Raw genomic sequence first — 19,960 nt, forward strand, 5'->3', positions numbered from 1 at the left:
CTTTTCAGCACACAAGTATCCTTCATTCAACATGGCTTCTGATACTATACACAGCATTCCAAATACAGATACATCAGTCAGACATACAAGTGCATTAACCCTCCGCATTCCTTGAAATCATACCTTACTGCATACATCCTCACATTTTTGGGGCTTTTTGGCCGAATCCCTACATTAATCAAATCACGCTAATTTACTCTAAATACTCAAAATATTTCTCTTCTTCTGTTATAATGGCAGAAAATGGAAGGCTTTCATAATCCTACCTTTTTAAAGCAGTAATCATTTTTTCCATTCTAACACAGATAAATCAAGTATTTAAGAGCCATTAAATACTAATAATGTTTCAACTTTTCTGACAAAATCTGTTTTTGCAGGGTACTATTACGGTGATTATTACATACCACGCTTCCTGTTTTTATGTCATCTATAAAGATAGATGAGCGACAAGCAACTCCTCCCCTGATTTTAGAAATAAATATGCTGAACAAAATAGATATTCAGTTTGACCCTTGAGGCAGACATCTTGCCATTTCATATCAGGCAGCACTCTTTTTACCTCCATATTCTGCTAAATGAATTCACTTATTAACAGTCTAGAGGTTATTGATAATTCTCCTAGGTTACTTGCATCATTCTGTTCAGAATTTTCCAGCTGACTAAATTTAATATTCAGATGATTTGCCATTTCTTTTGAATCAAATATTAAGTAATTACTCAAAATTATATGTTGTACACTTACTATTCCCCTCGTATATTCACTTACATGCCAAAAAAATGGGCTTCATCTTCTAGAGACACTAACACTAGTTTTTATTACAAGAACTGGATTAGCCTTCCTAAACCTGTGTAGAAACACTTTTTCAGTAGTATAAAAAGATTATAAGTATCAAACACTTTGGAAAGCTCTAAAGTGACATCACTCACAGTTTGGTTCATAGTCATTCTTTTAAAAACATATTCTGAATTCCATAGTAAAACAAGAAAATTCCATACACAGACCAAATTTCAATCTTGAAATCATTACAAAGTAAACCCTGCTGCTGTAAGAAATAAAGGATATTACATTCACCATGATTTCAGATACATGGCTATAGAACAAGACTGGTCTGCCATTTCATTTTTATCCTTAACATCTCCCTTATATGCCTTATTTTACAAAAAAAAGTTCAACTAGTTATCCATATAACCTGCTGTCCAATAACTTAAGCAGGTATATGTACAGCTTCAGTAGTGCCATAATATTTGCTGAGATTGGAAGCTTCCTATTTTTATTTCTAAACATTCAGGTTAATATAAAAAAGGCAAGTGTTTTCAAAAAATAAACAGAACAGGATCGTGAATCACTGGATAAAATATGTGTGTGTGTGTGTGTGTGTGTAAATATATATATATATATATATATATATATATATATGTGTGTGTGTGTGTGTGTGTATAAATATATGTATGATATATATATATATATATATATATATATATATATATATATTGCCCTGCCTCTGAATATTACAAAGTGTATTAACATTGCTATTAGTTAAACACTTCATAGGTTAAAAAAAAAGACTCAATAAAATGATCGCTCATAAGTACTTTGCCTTGTGCACCCATTAAGAAAATTAATTTTGTTCAAAAATAGCATGATTAGAAATATAACAATTTATACAACTTATGACAATACAAAGATTTCCTCTTGCCTGATGGGCATATTACTCATTACAAAATTCACTATGCTCTATGGCTTTCTTTAATTACCCCAATAGAAATCTATTTTAAGAAGGAAAAACGTATTTTCAGAATAAATCACATGATCATTATTTAAGTTTGTTGACAGAGGTTGCATTAATTCAGAGTATATCTAGCTTGTCTGTCAATAATCCAGGACAAAGGTTGGAAAAAGAACATAAAGTTTAAATAAAACATATCACACATTTCCAACAATAAACATAAAAGTCTAAATGTATAAATGAATGCAGTTTCATTAAATAATCAAATCAAACATTTCTAAGTTGAAAGTACTAATTAACTACTTGCCAAAATAAAACACTACAAAAACCAGAGAAAAAAGCCTAGCTATTTTCAGGAGTATAGAGAGAAGGAATGGACAGTGCACCAGTTAAATAACTGCACCCTAATACCCTAAACATAATGCTTCCTCTCCTCAATGGGTAACTTCATTATGACATCATGGTCCCAATAAAGCAACATGTACATAAAGCAAGACAGAGCTATTTCTTCCCCTCTAAATAAGTGCTTCTTCAAACAGGGTATTGAAGATAATAGCTGATATCACAGCTGCAATCTACCTGTCAAAGACACAAAATCTAGTTAGTAAACATCACCAGTGGTAAAACTGTACCATTAAAAACTGCATTGGCCAAGCTAGCTAAGTTGGTACAGCAAGAAACTCATTCTCAGAATCATGGGTTCCAGCCCCAAGCTCGGTAATTCCCTTTAACTGGCAGTAAGCACACATGATTGATGCTATGAGCTGTTAATGAGCTCCTTCCTGTGGTTTGAGGTTCAACTCCTTCGGCCTTCATTTGCCTGCTGTGTGACCTTTAGTGGTTCACTTAACTAGACAGCACTTTCGGGAAATTGGGATGGTCTACTGGACCACACATCTAACACCATCTATGAACTTATCTGTGAGAATATAGTTGAGTATAGCAAACAACCTGCTTCTACTAAAATTTCTTATAAAAAACATAACTGGCAGTTTTTCACAGAAGATTAAAGTTATGAGCTACAGGTAAGTTTCATTCTGAATTCCTGGGTTTGTCACTTAACCAAACCATCAAAAGGAAGTTGTGCCTAGTAAATTATTCCTATTAAGGCATAAATTAAAAATGACAAAAAAAATGCTTCCTTATGTTCATAAATTCTTTCTGAATGTCACCATGTAAAGTAAGATAATGTAGGCATGGAGGAGTCACACAACTGTACCATAAACACAACTCTGATGATTAATTCTAGTTTATGCATTATCAATACAAATGCTTAATTCAAAAATCAAAACATTCTAAGGATGTTGTTGTCTTTCGTCTTTTCCTGGTTAGGGGTCACCACAGCGGAACTCCGGTCCGCTAATGATTGGCAGTAGATTTTCACGAACGCCGAGGTGCCAGCTCGATGTTCAACCTTCAACGAAGGCACGCCCATTTACACATGTCTTTCGAACACCCACCCAACCGCGGGGAGGACATGCAGACTCCACACAAAAGAACTTGACTGTTTCCTCCCTTTATTTTAGGTTACACCATCTTCTCAGTCATTTCTGTAATACTGGGACAAAAACATTACATTGGCTTATGAATAGCTATCCTTTACTGACCAGTTTAGTACCACAAGGTTAGTGGTCTATTTTCAGGGGAGATCCAAAGTGATGTTTATACTGACTAGGGAGGATCTGGTCAGGGAACTGGGAAAATTCTTCTACCCTTTTCAATAAGTGCAGTGGGACCTTTTACATCCATCTGAACTACCAACTCAGGCAGATGAGGCCTCAGTTTATACTGATCCTAAGGATGACACATTCTGTAATGCAGTACCACCCCCCCCCCCCCAAAAAAAAAAAAAAAAAAAAAAAAAAAAAACACATTCTGCATGCAGTGTCAGTAATGCAAAATTAATACAGTCACCTAGGATAGGAACAGAACCCACAGACTTCTGATCTTCCAGGTCCAAAAGCAAATGTGCTACCTGTTAAATCACTGACATAAATCAGACAGTTTAAAGAGAATTCTCATATAAAGTTTCTCAGTATTTTCACTTACTTTTTGCACTGTCCATAGCTCTCACAGCGGGTAAGTGGAACACGGATCAAGCAACTGGAAAATGCAACAAACAAGGCATGATGACTCTTGTCGAGTTCCAGTCCCAGAATTCTTCTGTCTTCCCCTTTCACTGTACACCTGCGTGCAATTAGGAAGTGAAAACATTCTAGATTAGAACTAATTGGCATCATAATATTTTATCAAGAGACTTCAGTAGCTTCCAGTTCTTTTTGCTTGCTTATTTATTATTTATACATTCATCCACTGAGTCTGCACAGAACATAAGTACAGGCTACAGGAAACAGGGCCAACTTTCCCTCTCCTCCAATATTTAGTCTTCCTTACTCGCCTTTTAAATCCAACCCAAGTGACTGCACACTACTCTAATCAGGCAATTGTTCTGAATTTTGCTTTGCACCCTGCTGCCAACCACCCTTCAGAAATTACTCTCTGCAAAGTCAGCATTTGCTTTTCTGCAAATTGAAATTACAGATTCCAGTCAAAACCTGAGTAATGTAGTTTAGGTCATTTTGTACAGTAGGGAATGTGAGTATTCAACGCTGCTGCATTCATTAACAGCTTTAATTATATGCTTCTTGTTTCCATGAATTTTATTGCTATACTCAGCACAGCACCCTGATTTGCTTTCATTACCCATTTCCTTTCACATAATGCATATGAAAACAAACTGTTCCAAACTCAGTCTTTTCCTGTGTAGATATTACAGTAATAAATATATAAACTAGCAAAACATCTAAGACTGTGTGACTTCCTTTGTCAGAGAGATTTTCATATGTGGTGCTACTGAAGTCTACAGCCATATTGCAATCTTCCACAGCGCTCAGATTCTTTTACAGCAGCTGGACCCTACAAACCCATCCCTAACCATAAAAAATGCACAAACCATTTTCTAAAGTTATGAAATAAATAAAGGCTGCCAGCTTCTCTGCTGTCTGCCTTTTTTTCCAGTTCTATACTTAAATGTTTACTGAGGTCTGACTTCAAAAAGGACTCCAAATGAAAACAACAGAGACAACAAACACTAAAATGTAAACTTGTGTCTCAATTAGAAACACATGAAATACAGCAGATAACTCCTCACCCTAGGAGCAGTACTAACACTGCTGTTCAAGGGGTCAAAACATAAAATGTCAAAGATCAAACATTCTCCTGTCAAGGCTCCTTAGAAGCCAAGACAAATTAAACCCATCTACAAAGAACCATAAATGTAAAACATCCCGTAGTGTCCAAGGGGGTGTTTCTGTTTGAAGCACAGACGGAAAACACTCACGCATATGTAAGCAATACCAAAGAAGTTTGGTTGAGACTGAATAATGTAAAACTCAAGTGTGGTTTAACAAACATTTGCCACTAGGAGCTCCGAGAGAGTCTTTTGGAGTTTAAAACCAAAACAAACTTTTAAGATAGTCCAGGTATTGCTCACTCCCATTAAAAATAAGCCATGCTTAGTGGTAGTAATGTAGTCAGTAGGCAACATGGGAACAGAAGGGGTGATACAATAGACAGGAGCCATAAGATCAGCTCTTATTTATGCTACACCCTCCTAATGAATCTATGATTCTCATGTGTGGAGCTTGAAAGACAAACTCTTGTCATATTCGCCAGCATAGCTGGAAAAACTTGGAACAGGTGGATACACATGACAGAAAGAACAGTGTACAACAGCAAACATGAAAAATGTAAAAAAGCCAAACGTTACTAAGGACAGAGAAGGTTCCAGATGTCTCTGGGGTTCTGATACCAACTCAGCTGGAAAAGCACTGCGATATTCTTCAGTTTAAAATCTTAGCTGAGGCACCTCCTTCTTGCTCTGCTCTACTCCAGCCTACATATTTATGAAGTTTTTACTTAAGAAACTGGAATCATGTGTGCCCATGTTAGGAAACAAATGAAGATGATACTGCTTAGTATGAAATGGGATTTCAGAAATCTGCATAAACACAGATAAAGGCAACCACATTTTTACTTGCGGAGGAGAAGTTTTCCTACACACATCACATTTTAAGGGGAAGAGCAACTTGATCAATGATTTGCAACAAACTCACGCATACTTGTAGCAGTTGCAGCAAAATGAGCAGATCAGGAATAACTTCTTTATACATTTAATCTGCTAACTGCGCAGGGCTAATGTATTGTGTCTACACAGATGTGTGTGACATTATTAAGTAGAAGAGGGGCAGTTACAGTATATACACTGTACTCTGTAGAAGTTCAGTCCACTATTTTTATTAGAAAACAGAGTTGGCTGAATTTTGTTTCCATGGAACCTCTTCCTTTTAACAAATTAAAATTATTTACTTCTGTTTTACATGCGTCACAATAAATCATTGCTTTTTATATGCATTTCAAAAACACTCACTGCTTAAAACCTCATTTTTTTTTCAAAACCTGCACTTGCATACAGAGTTTGTGTTCTTAAATATTTAAGTGCAAAAACTACAGGCCCTGCATATTTTCTTCTGCTAACACACTCACCAGGAGATAAAAGAAAAACAGGTAACCTCTTCTACACTTTTTTGTATTTACATGAAGTCATCCACTTAAGGCACATTTAAATCATCATATTTGTTATATCACTTTCCTTCATTAAAGGACTCAGATTTATGTTAATGACGCACTTCATACTTGGCTGTGCTACATTTCTAATGCCAGATGCACTGTTCTTGCAAAACCTCTGAACACAACAACCCTCTCAAGGGGTTCAGTCACTATGGGGTATTTATCTAGTAATTTTATAATTAATAGATAAGGTGTTATGAGCTTTTCTCAAGCTAAGAAGACTTCTACTGGGACTTGGCCAACAACTTGTAATACTTTTTTTGTACAGTAACTGCAGTAAAACAGCTTATAAGTTTGTCACTTGCATAAAAAAATCACAATACACCAAGCAGCAACTGAAGCATTTTCTACAAAAAAAAAAAAAACAGCCTGTATTTTTGTAAGGCAGAAATACTTAGAGGAGTCTTAAGGGTAGGCAGTGGCCCTGATGACTCATGTAGTTAAACCATGTAATGCTTAATCTGTTCATTGGTGTTCACACTTGTACCAGAGCCATGCTTATAACAAGTGTGAGGAATAATGTAGCACAAAAGATGGGGATATTGGAACAGGAGAAATTAGATCCATATAGCAGGGTCTGCACTTTAACACCTATTGATATGTGTGATATGGGGGTGTTCCCCTGTCATCTAATACCAGAAGTGCCACGATATGGGGGTGTTCTCTTGTCATCTAATACCAGGAGTGCCACAATATGGGAGTGTTTGCTTTTCACCTAATACCAGGAGTACCACGATATGGGGGTGTTTGCTTGTCACCTAATACCAAGAGTGCCACAATGTGGGGGTGTTCCCTTGTCATCTAATACCAGGAGTGCCACAATGTGGGGGTGTTTCCTTGTCACCTAATACCAGGAGTGCCACAGTATTGGGGTGTTTCCATGTCATCTAATACCAGGAGTGCTACCTTTCACTGAGACAAAAATTGGAAAAAGCCACAACGCTTACATGGCACCTTCTCCCCACCTTTCTCCACTCTCCCCCACATACTCTGCCCATCTCCAAGGATATTTTCCTTCCTGTGTTTTAAGATATTCTTCTGATCTGACTGCATGAAACTTCAGCAAAAAAAAAAAATAATAATAATAATAAGCTTAAGAAATTTTATAGACTTGGACAGAAAAGTGCAGGTTGTACAGGGATTTCTGGACTATATGACAAATGTTTTAATTTCTGGCTATTCCAGGAATAAAAAAAACAACAGATGTGGGATATGTAGCAATCCTATCCAATGCCCTCTTTCCTCATGGACACATAACTCTTCTTGATGCTACACTCGAATATCAGATGCCGTTAGACTTCTAAGTGGAACGTATTCACTATCTGGGACTGCAGAGTCATTTTCTGGACACTTACTTGGCTGGGTTATAGACATCGATCTCCTCCAATAACAAGCTGTCAAATTTGGCATTCTCTGTGGTGCTGGAGAGGACCTTCAATAGCTTTCCATCTTCAGAGCCCAAGAACAAGACAGTATAATTGCCATATGGTCCAGCTGATGTGTCAACCGTTATGTGGGTGAGCCTGAACCTAGAGAAACATCAAAGTAGGTGAGTACTGTGCAGATCTGTTTGGCCATGGGCAAAAATCAGACAAGGAGTAAATAAAAATACACACATGGATGGTTCATTTTAGGGAGCCAGGAAAGAGGGGAAAACATTAAGCAAATCAGTTTCTGCAGGTAATACTTCATGAGTACTGTGCACATGATAAATTCTCCACAACCTAAATCCAGCTAATTAAACAATAATCAGAAAGTCCCACTATGCCACCAAGTTGAACTATAAATAACATTTTGGTAGGCATCCACACACAATGTCTGCCTCTACCTGATGGCTGTGGATCACAGCAAGTTAAGGGCATGTTAGAACAATGCAAATTATTTATTTACAGGGGTTATGCTCAGAATGTACTGTTAGATGAGACAGTATAGCTTGAACATCATAACCAAGAGCTTTTTCTTTACTCATATTGTAGTAACATCTGTCAGTTATGCAACACCTGTCATAAATAATCATGCAATACTGAAGTCATCTACAGGAAAGAACAATGACACTGGAACAGAAATGCAAAACCTACAGCCCACCAACCTCTCCCAATTACCACCACCAACAAACAGGGAAAATCAGTATAATGCAGCCAAGTCCCATAAAGATGGGGGGGGTGGTATATGTGACTGTCTTTGTTCCTTAATTATAATCCATCTGATTCTGTAGCTAAAGCCTTACTGGAAAACATAACTGCATTGTGATGGTGTATTCAGCTGCAAAAGGAATAACTGTTAGAGAACAGAAGGGCTTTATGATGTTACTCAACAAGAAACCAACTGGAATGGACAAAATATGTAAACAAAAGACTTCTCTTATATAAAATACTTCCAGCAATATACAAAGAAAAACAAACCAAAAAAAACTCTCTGAGAAACAAAGGCTGGGTGGTTTCAAAATGTTACAATCCATACTAGCCCACTGGCACAGAGGCTGTGCTTCTTCCTACAGTGCCAGTGACTAGGGTTTAATGACAAGCAGAGGTGGACAGAAGGCAGACTGTCAGCAGCCTTCTTCTTGAAAGAAGGGATGGGGGTATGGCCATTGCATTAACTGATCCTGGTGGAAAATGAATGCAGTACTAGCAGAGCACAGTTAAAAGCGGGACTGATACAGAGTACAGCAGGGAATTCCATGACTTGCACGTCCACTAAGAGAAGCATTTTGAAAACTGGGAGTGGCAAGTTTACACTCTGCAGTCTGTGTTCTGTCTCCCTTTAGATTTCTAATAAAAGACTGACCCCTGCCTTTGTCTCAATGGGTCACTGCTATACATGGGCCAGAAAGGATGCATACTGATGGCCAATAAGGCCAGGAGAAGTCTTTTCCTTAATTGGGCACACCAAGGGGCTATCCAATACTCCTCAGTATCAACAAGGGATACACTGCAAAACAATGACGAGGGTTGGGAGTTCTGCATTGATTAGCCATAACAAAAAAACAAAAGATGAGCTTGGTATGCAGTGAAGTGTTGTCTACTATGACAGAAACACACACACACACACACACACACACACACACACACACACACACACACACACACACACACACACACACACACACACACACAAGGGTCTATTAGACTTTCTTACATTTTTTTTCCATTGGGATTTTACTTTCATGATCCCCCATATTTCCCCTTGTGAAATAAAAGACATTTATTGGGTCAGCTATCATTCAGGCATGCATCAGAAGATTTTCGGCATTTACTGGCCATGACCTCACCCATTTGGCACATACTCACCTAAAGAAGGATATGCTGCACTAATAGTGATAGATATCTGTGTGGACACAATACAATTTCACTGGGTCAAAGCTGAAACAAGTCTATGGACCAGTCTACTTACCCACACAGGTAAATAAACAAACAGATAATGTTAAATGGGAACGCATGTGCCCCTCCAGGGATGTGGCGCCATCTGTATTAAATGGGGGACAAGCAACAGGTCTGGGCCTTTTGTTCCAAATGGTGCAACTCCTCACCCAGACAAGAGTCCAGGTTTGAGGTGAACCCCCTTCAAACTTCCCAACTCCTGCTGCTAGCCACATTATATAAACTTTAAAAGATAACATACAATCACAAATCCTGTTAATTTAACTGATTCAATTCAAACTAAAACTGGGGAAAAAAGAAAACATTTTTCCCAGGACATCAATTCTCGGTCAACGCTAAGGATTAGAATTTCAGAGTTCATGGTACCATCCATTTCTTCCTTTCATACTTCCTTTCCAACAATCTTGATGTAGGTAACTGGGTACCATACACTGGCTGGGAAAAGCCTAAAAGACACATTACCTCTGTTATTGGGCAACAGATGTCCAATCGCCATGATGCTTTAGATGTAGCCAATAGAGTGTTGGACACAGTTCCCTCAGATATCAAATATACCTGGGTTCACAGAATACATATGCACAATACAAGAGTGCTACAGCACTTTGATTTAGTACAAAAAGCTGCATCAGCAAAAATTCAAGAAAAGCAAAAGAAAGGAAAAACAGAGGTAGCAGAACCCAGACCTCACAAACTGAAGGAGAAGGGGATCAAGACCTTGCATACGCTAATCTCACATCCTTGATGAATATGTTTTTTATCAATGGGTTCCGCCATGAAACTGGTCTTTTATAGGTTCATAGGTTCATACTAGGCTATCTGCCCTAGGCCATTTATAAGCCTAGCCAGAGCGTGTTTGGCTTTCGCCACCCATTTTAAATTAATTTTGTTATGCCCTTTTTCGAGGTTAGTATACTGTGCCTCTGTCTAACAGTGACACAGAAGTGATACCCGGGGTAAACCTACGATCTCCCATCCACTCATCAAGATTCCTTTTGAAGAGAGTCAATGAGGGACTCTGCCTAACCTGGACTGGGATTTTATTCCAGAGTGAAGGGAGCCTCTGGGTTATGAATCTGTCCCTCCAGCATGTTCTATTTATTTCAGTGCTGAGGTTCAAGTCTCTCGAGCACATAGCTCGATGGGATTTGGATTTTCTGAGGTGCAGCATGTCCATTAATTCCGGGTTGGACATGGCTTTATACGTCAGGCACAGATTGCCTCTGAGCAGGTGGTATGCCACTGAGTAGAGCTGGAGTTTCTTTAACCAGGCAGCATATGGCATCTGTTTGAGCCCTATGATCCTCTTGGTGAGGTACTTTTGGGGTCTTTCCAGTTGCTGCAGGTGTCTGGTAAGATACATCCCAAAAGGGGCATTGTACTCAATTATGGGCCTGATGAGGGAGGAGTAAAGAGGCACGATGACCTCCCCTGATCTAGATGTGAATCCCTTCATGATTAGGTGGGCTATATAAAATGTTTTTCTAACCACTTTGGCCACGTGGTTGTCAAATGAGAGATTGCTATCAACATGGGTCCCCAGGTCCCTAATTACTTCTTCTGTACTTAATGGATTACCACCTATGTGGTAATTTGTGGGCACTTTGTTTTTGCCAAAGGGGATGACTATACACTTTTTGGCGTTTAGCTTGAAGCCATGGCTCTGGCACCAGTTGTCTGTTTCTTTGAGGTCCTTTTGGAGGATGCTTGTGTCGGCTGGAGAGTCGATTATGGCGCCCAGTTTGCAGTCATCTGCAAACTTAGTCAGCCACAGTCCTTCCGTGTTGGCCTGTACCTCCGAGAAATATATACCGAACAAGAGAGGTCCCAGGACTGAGCCTTGTGGGACGCCACTTGTAACTGGTTTGGAGTCTGACATGGCTCCAGCAATTCTAACCATGTGGGTTCTGTCCTTGAGCCAGTTTGCAACCCATCTGGTGACATAGGGGTTTATATTTAAGCTGGTGAGCTTATCTAGAATGCCCGAGTGGGGTATTGTATCAAAGGCTTTTGCGAGGTCCAGGTAGGCTGTGTGGACCACCTTCCCCTCGTCAATGGCCTTGGTGACTGTTTCAAAGAAATCAACCAGGTTTAAGAGGCAGGATCTTCCCTTGCCGAACTGGGTAGGATCCAGTGTCTGTAGGTCCCCAATATCTTTATTTATGAGGTCCATGATGATCCTTTCCATAGCTTTGCAGACCAAGCTAGTCAGGCTTATGGGGCGATAGTTTCCAGGATCCGTTGAGGCACCACCTTTGTGGAGAGGGACCACTGTTGCTGTATCCCACTCTTTGGGTACATATCCTGTAGTAAGGCTGAGATTGAACAGTAGTTTTATGTTTGGGTTTAGCTCTTCTTGGAGTTCATGTAGGACGCAGCCCGGGACACTTTCTCAGAGTGCAAACATGAATCAGAGTTTTGCCTGTTTTCAGACTTAATGGGAGCTAATATCATCAACTGGGTAGGTCAGAGTATGTGCTCATGGAGGGTGGCACTCAACCGATTTGTTTTAGCAAACTAGTAATATTCTCTTTCACTCAAAAGCATCAAATCACTTTGGCAAGCCAGTGCTTCTAAATCTTCAGCATAACCAGTTACAGCCCTTAACTGGGATCAGACTTTGCCAAATGTGTTTGCCCTGTCTTTCATAGAAGGTTTCATTTTCTTGTAAATCTCAACAGAAAAGGAAAACCTCTGACCCCTGTCTGAGGACTGAAGTAATGACCTCCCACATACCATGCTGTTGTGACTGCCAGTGGACCAACAAGGAGGATTACAATTCAATTATATACTGTCAGACATTAAGTGTTTCAGATTTCTTATTGTCCAGAACATGTAAGTTGATGCAAAGACCTATTGTGTTATTAACCGTTTAAGTGAATAAGACTAACATTTAAATTTGTCCCTAATGTTGGGCTTTTGTCCAGTTACATTTTGTTTCTGTCCCTGACCTTGAGCAAAGAAGTTCAAAACTAGGTATCCAGGCAACAGAAAAAAAAAATATCAGACAAAGAATAAGGAACATGTTCGAACTGGAGGTCACAAGGGAAAAAAACATTAAGACTTTATATGATCTTCAAAAAAATAAAATAAAATAAAATAAATAAATGAAAGAAAAAAATCTTCTGCAACAAATGTGTTGTCCAGAATATTTCAGAACACGTTTTATTAAAGATGGCATTAGATGAATCGGGTACAGTGCAATATTCTGAGTTATACCTGGTATGGGAAATTTCGTAAACTTTGTCCTATAACTTAACATTATTTCCTTTACCAAGCTATACTGAAAAAGGTGAATCATCTTTCTAAATGCTAAAGGATAGGGTGAAGTAAACTAATGATGAACCTGTGAATCAGCCAATGTTGGCAGAATACATTCCACTCATAACCGAGGAGGCCCTGAGATTGTTGAAATGTTCTCTTTTGTTGTTGTATGTCTACTTCTTAAAAAAGGTCAGGACAGGACTTTGAATAAATGATCCTGTTGCAATTAAGGACAACAAAATGAAGATCTGCTTGACAAAGTATATGTTTTTTACTCTTTTTTTTCTTATAGATCTTTTATTTCCTTGAAAGCTTCAATAGCAGGGTCTAGGGAGGCATGCAAATGTTTCCACTTGACATCTTAGAAAAAGGACTAGTCCTGTACTAAGCATATTCTCTTACAATGTTTATATAACAGCCTCAAAATCAGAATCTAGAGTCATACTGTCATTTTATTAATGAGTTGCCAGCTTGGTCAGTTTGCCTACCTTTAGTAATTCCTTATTTTGTGAAGCTATTAATAATGGCATAAGCCAAACCTTCAGTTTGCCCAGATACTGCATTATACTAGATTGGTAGTCAATAACCCTGACCAGCAGGGTTGCAGAAGTGCAAACTCTCTAAATAAATGTCCATCTCTGCTTTTTTTCTTACCAGTTATGGGGCACTTCTGTCCTACTGGATCCATAACAGGATCAACCACACAGTTCTTGCAACAACACTCCTAGACTCGATAAAGTCCGTCTAGGGTTTTGCAGTAGGTGCTATACAGACAGACACCTAAACATGTCCTTAAAACAGGATACAACCAGAAGGATAACCAAATGTTTTCACGTTTCTGGCTTCAGCATCTCAGTATACCACCTGTTCAAGTGAAGAAGGCCTTAGAATATTCTGTAAGGTACAGTGCTTCTTCAAAAGAAGATCTTCTGAGGACAGCCAAAATAAACTGAGTCGACATTACTACAATCGATCTCTAGGCCAATAGAAATAATTTACTCTCCACACAGCAGGGAGTCTCTACATTTTCCTCAACACCAGATTATGGTAGAAAGGAAGCTGAAACCTTATTTATTTATTTATTTTTTAAGTTAGACAATAAAGGCTAAGAAGTAGATGCCAATGCTGGGCTGTCCTGAGTCTCCACAAGAAATTAAAACCAAATTTGAGTGTGCTAGACATCTGAACCACAAAGCACAAAACTGTGGACATCCCAAATGAAATAGTAAGAAACCTGCTCTGAATTGTAGAGAGAGAAGCAGATGGAGAGATTGGCACTCTTACTAGGAATGAGCATTAGGCATGGAAAACAACTATTTCCTGCACAGAGGAAAAGCAAACATTGTGAGCTGTCATTCTAATAACAACTTTCAGCAGTACAGCAGCCTATATTCTACTGCTACCTCTTTTTATCCCTTGTTAAAGCATGCGGTAGCATTGTCGCCTCACAGTAAGACGCTGTCCGGTTCGATTCTCAGCTAGACCGTCTTCTGCATGGAGACATGCGTGAATGGGCGTACCTTCATTGAAGGTTGTGTGTCAGGCCTGGTAACTCGGCATGTAAAAATCTACTGCCAATCATTAGCGGACCAGAGTTCTGCTGTGGTGACCCCTAACCATGAAAAGCCGAAAGACATTACAAGGAAAAATACTGTGGGAGACTCATTATTTACGCCTAAAGAAAGGCATGGTACTTGGACTTTATCTTTCCAGGTCTCTGCTGAAAAGGGAAAAAAAGTCCAGCTAAATTATCCTGGTTATGAAATGCATACAGTTTCACTACCATACTTAAATTTAGGGCAATTTTTGACAAATAAAGGTACAGTGAACCTCCTCCCAAACAGACAAAAAAACCTCTTTGTGAAGGATTTGATGCCCACAAAGGGGGGGGGGGGTGATGGTTAAGGGTATACCTCACTAAGTGGAAACTGGCTAGGCTTAAAATTGTCCAAAACAGTAGCTATCCTAGGACTTTATTTATATTTTTACATTTGTTAACCGGATTACTAATTTTTCAGCAGACACCCAAGGAAAAAAGCTCCAGGAAAGTAATTAGCAAAAATAAGAAAAAAAAAAACCTAACAATTCAACTTGTAAGATACTTAACAGTACAAAACAGAGAAAGAGAATTTTACAACAGAAATATTTACAAGGGAAAAGTACAGTATTTTGAGAATGCATAGCAATATGGCTTGAGAAATGTGGTTAGCATTAAGTTATATACAAGGAAATACAGCAATGCCTTAAAATGTATTTATTTATTTATTGCATTTGTTAACCAGAAAAGTTCAGAGTCTAGAATGAGCCCATTTTCAGTGGAGGCCCGGGGAGAAAAGCTCCACAATAGTTATATACAAAGAAATATTAACACAAAGAACAATGTCGAGCAGTACTATTACACCGATTGAAAATAATAAGAACGATGATGAAAATTATTACAATCTTGGTAAAATATAGAAGAAATAAATGGCATACATTCAAATAACACATAAGTATGAATATATCTGCAAAATTCTCAGCAGAGGAGAGCTAACTTAAAGGTACAAATAGGGTAGCAAGGGAGTAAGTATGGCAGACAAGAAGGAGTGGAAATGTTAGTAAGTGATTAGTTAAAGGTGAGACGCCAGGGGGAGAAGTCAGGTGTTGGGGGTTTTAGCTGGGGTGCAGGAGAATAGCCAGTGTGAGGAGAGATGTATTTGAGGAATTTTTTTAAATAAGGCAGGACTGCTGATAGTCCTGAGTGAAGGAGGGAGATTATTCCATGCACAGAGACAGTGTAGGAAAGCAAAATTTGGCTGGCTGAGAGCTTAGGTTTCTCAATAGTCAGTAACATCTTGTTTTCAGACCTGAGGTGACGATTAGGATGGTACATGGTCAGTATGGAAGAGAGGGATGGAGAGGTTTCTGGCAGGTAGATAAGCTTGTGGGCCATAGTTAATTGTAGAAAAGTGAGACAGTAGGGGATTCTAGCCAGTTCAGTTGATACAGAGAGGAACAGTGGTGGATAGAGAATTTTGCATTTGTAACAAATTTAGTGACCTTGTTGTAGCAAGAGCCTAGTTTTATTTTCAAGGAGGACTGTAGATTGGTGAGGATGGGAGCACCATACAGAAGAGTTGGAAGCAGGAGAGACGAGGCCAAGGCCTAGCAGAGAGGCTAAGAAAATAGTTGTGCCTATAAAGGGCTCCCAGCTTTTGCTGGATTTTTATGTTGCTTTAGATGTGAAGGTCAAAAGTTAATTAGTCATCAATGATGACATCTAGCAGTTTGGTACTAGGGACAACTTCAATGATAGTGTTGTTTTGGGAACAAACAGAGAATAGTGACTTGTCGGCAGGGCTAGATTTTGTGGGGGGGGGGTAAATATCAGGAGTTTTGTTTTATTAGGGTTGACAGTGAGATAGTTATGGGACATCCAGGTTTCTGTAGAAGTAAATGCTTCTTGCGTAGGATGGTGTAGTGCAGTAGCAGATTTAGAGGAGAAGATGATAGTCAGTCATCTGTGTATTGGATAACAGTACTGTGAGGAAGTGTGGTATGAAAGTTATTGACAGTTATGCTGAATAAGAGGGGACCCAGTATTGAACCTTGGGGACACCTGTATTTGTGTTGATGAAAGGGGAAGAAGAGTTTAGCCATATAGTAGATTGCTGCCTATTGCTGAGTTAATTCATAAACCATTGTAGGGTAGGGGGAGATAGGCCATGGTTAGAGAGTTTAGAAAGCAGAAGGGAGTGGAAAATAGTGTCAAATGCCTTTGATAAATCACAAAAGAGTGCTGAGACTAAGGAGCCATTATCCCGAGCTCTCTTTACTGTATCCAAGAAGGAAATGAGGGTAGTGTTAGTGCTATGTCCGGGTCTAAAACTATGTTGAGTGGGGGAAAGGATTTGGTGTTTTACCAGATGACTGAGGAGCTGAGTATGAATGAACTTCTCTAGTATTTTGGAGATGGGGAAAGAATGGCGATAGGATGGAAGTTTTAGATGTCGGAGTTATTGTCGCCTTTGTGAAGTGGAAGGATGAATGCTTTTTCCCAGGTACCAGGTATGCATAATTCCTGAATGGACCTGTTGAGGAGGATGCTGATAGTATATGCAATGGAGGAGGCTGAAAGTTGCAAGTATTCTACAGGTAAGTTGTCTGGGGCATTGGTACATGGTTTTGGTTTATGAAGAAGTTTTTTGATGGTGGAAGTAGGTATGAGTGATAGTGAGAAGGTAGGTAGTGGATTTGAAGGGGAGTGTACTAATGGTGTTACTGGCGGGTGTGTGTTGATGGGTGGGGAAGGTGGTGGTAAGTTTAGTGATGGCATCAATAAAGTATGTGTTAAAGAATGAGGCTAACACAGAAGATGTTTTTTCTGGGTCTGGGCATGGATTATTGTAGTTCCTGAGTGGAGAAAGGAGTTGACTGCTCCCCAGAATTTCTTGGGATTTTGTCTATGCTGGTCTTGGTTAGCTTGGAAGTATTCTTTTTTGTTTTTGACAACTAAGCATTTAACCTGATTGCGAAGTTGTTTGTATTGTGTAAGGTTAGAATATGTTTTGTTTTTTTTGCCAGGCTTTCCAGGCTTTGTCCCTAGAGGACATAACTTGCTCTCTGGACTTTGCAAGCCAGCTAGCATGCTTTGCCTCGATTCTTTTTAGCCAGAGTGGGGCAAGACTGTTTAGGATCCTAAGAAAATTGGAATTGAAGAATTCTACAGCTTCACTGGGTGGTAGAAATTTTAGTGGACTCCAGTCAGTGTTCTGCAGGGTGTCATTGAAGGTATTTGGGGAGACATGGGATAGATCTCTGCTATATCGATACTGGTGTATGTTTGGTATAGAGGTGGGCTTACGTATTATGAATGCTGGAGAGTGGTCACTAATACTGTTTGAGAGTGTGCTGGAGGAGATTTTGTCTGGGTCAGAAACCAAGATCCAATCAAAGACTGAGCCTTTGTTTTTCTTATTGTCAGGTCTGGTAATGTCAGAGATTAGCCGAGTATAAATGTAAAGGTTAATATCAGTAGAGGGGTTGTTACTGGAGATATCTAGCCATTTAACATTAACATCACCTAGGATGATAGTTTAATTTTTTTATGTTGCTGGTTGCCCAAGCAAGAATTTCTTCTAGAATAGGAGTACTGTTGCTTGGGGGATATATACGACTATGATGCAAAGGCTTTTACAATCATTACGTTTTAAGAAGGTAACAAGTAGCTCTGCAGTGGAGGAGCCGATTGGTTTAGAATATGGAATTACCATAAAGGTGCTTGGGAATAATAAAACAATGCCTACACCTTTTTTTGAAGTCTATTACTTCTGAGGCAGGAGTAGTTAGGGGGTAGAAATTCAGAATCTTTGATATATGGTTTAATAAAAAATATTTTTCTAATATGTAATATACAATTCAGAATAACATCAAGACAGAGTACATCAAAGATCCATTTAACACCACAAGTATTAACTGTAGAGAGAGTAATATGTGTAGACAGTTTAGATAGGAAATGCTAGGCAGATATGTTAATCGAGAAAATAAAATTTCATTAGGTTATTTCCCGACAAGTACAGATCCATGCATGTCGGAAATTAATTTTTAGTTTTTGAATTCACCACTTTTGGTAATAGAGTGAAGGGATGATGGAAGTTTGTTTCATAAGTACGCAATTCAATGACTGTAAAGTATTTTTCCAATATCTTTGCTTGGATTGGTCACCTGAAGAAGGTTTTGTTGTGTACTTCTGAGGTTACGATTGGGTGTGTAGGGTGTAAGTATGGATTAGGGGGCAGGAGTTGCAGCCATTCAGAATGCTATGTGCAATTTGTAGTTTATTTAAAGCATGTGGGGGAGCTCAGGCCATCTTAAGCTTTTCAGGGATATACAATGATGGGACTTGTAGCTATTACTGTCTCCGAATCTGGTTATCTTGTTATAGGTGGTTTCTAGTTTGGTTAAGAGACTTGCCTAGGAGAAGAGCGGGTCCATATTAGAACATCGAAGTTTCAGAACTTCGAATGTTCTAATATCGACCCCCTATTCACCGAAAGCTGAAAATAGCAAAGTTACAGAAAACCGAATTCTTTCCTAGGGAAAGAATTTGGTTTGCCGTTCCTGTCGCTTCGCTATTTTCAGCACTGTGTTGGAGAGTTACGGGTCGGGATCAGGTAAGTGTGCGATTGTGTGGACGTGAGGGTTAGGGCAGGTTAAGTGAGTTAGGGTTAGGGCGCAGGTCAGGTAAGTGTGCGAATGTGTGGACGTGAGGGTTAGGGCGGGGTAGGTGAGTTAGGAATAGGGAGCGGGTGAGGTGCGTGTGCGATAGTGACGGACCATAGGGTTAGGGTTTGGGTTAAGGTAAGTGGGTAGAGAATGTGTGGACGTGAGGGTTAGGGCGGGGTAGGTGAGTTAGGATTAGGGAGCGGGTGAGGTGCGTGTGCGATAGTGACGGACCATAGGGTTAGGGTTTGGGTTAAGGTAAGTGGGTAGATAGTGGTGTATGTACAGTTTAGGGTAGGGTTAGATGTAAGTTTTTAGGTGTATGTGTGTGGATTGCTGTGTGTTTGTGTTGTGTGTATGTGTTTTGGAACAGCAAATTTTTCCCTAGGAAAAAATTTGCTGTTCTGAACTTTCGATGTTATCAGTTTTCGCTTAATAGGGGTCGATATTAGAACATTCGAAGTTCTGAAACTTCGATGTTCTAATATAGACCCAGAAGAGCACTTAGTATAAAAAAAACACCAATAGTAAAAATAAATAAATAATTCTAATTTTAAAGATCAGAAGGCAAAGGAATTTCTTCCAAACATATGAAGATGGTGCAGTAACTATAAACTTTATTTGACAAAGGTGAACTGAACACAGGAGTGTGGTTCATTATGTTTTACACCCATACGTCCTTTAATGTGCCTATTTTACCATAACATTATCAGACACCCTGAGGGATTTCTCACTTGTGAAAATTTCAAAATACCTCTCATG

The 19,960-nt window shown here is 39.1% G+C and overlaps 1 protein-coding gene across 1 annotated transcript in view; it reads right to left on the reverse strand.

Annotated features, from left to right (window-relative positions):
- LOC122809226 (semaphorin-6D-like) overlaps nt 1-19,960 on the reverse strand; it is a 955,253-nt gene that overhangs the window by 77,620 nt on the left and 857,673 nt on the right. The window contains exons 15-16 of the mRNA XM_044080542.1: nt 7,712-7,885; nt 3,777-3,914 (exon numbers count right to left, since the gene is read on the reverse strand). Coding sequence (XP_043936477.1) covers nt 3,777-3,914; nt 7,712-7,885 — 312 coding nt within the window. The remainder of the gene's footprint in view (nt 1-3,776; nt 3,915-7,711; nt 7,886-19,960) is intronic.

Source organism: Protopterus annectens, chromosome 8.part0, assembly GCF_019279795.1.
Source record: "Protopterus annectens isolate FY-2018-M chromosome 8.part0, PAN1.0, whole genome shotgun sequence".
In the NCBI taxonomy this organism is placed as follows: domain Eukaryota; kingdom Metazoa; phylum Chordata; order Ceratodontiformes; family Protopteridae; genus Protopterus; species Protopterus annectens.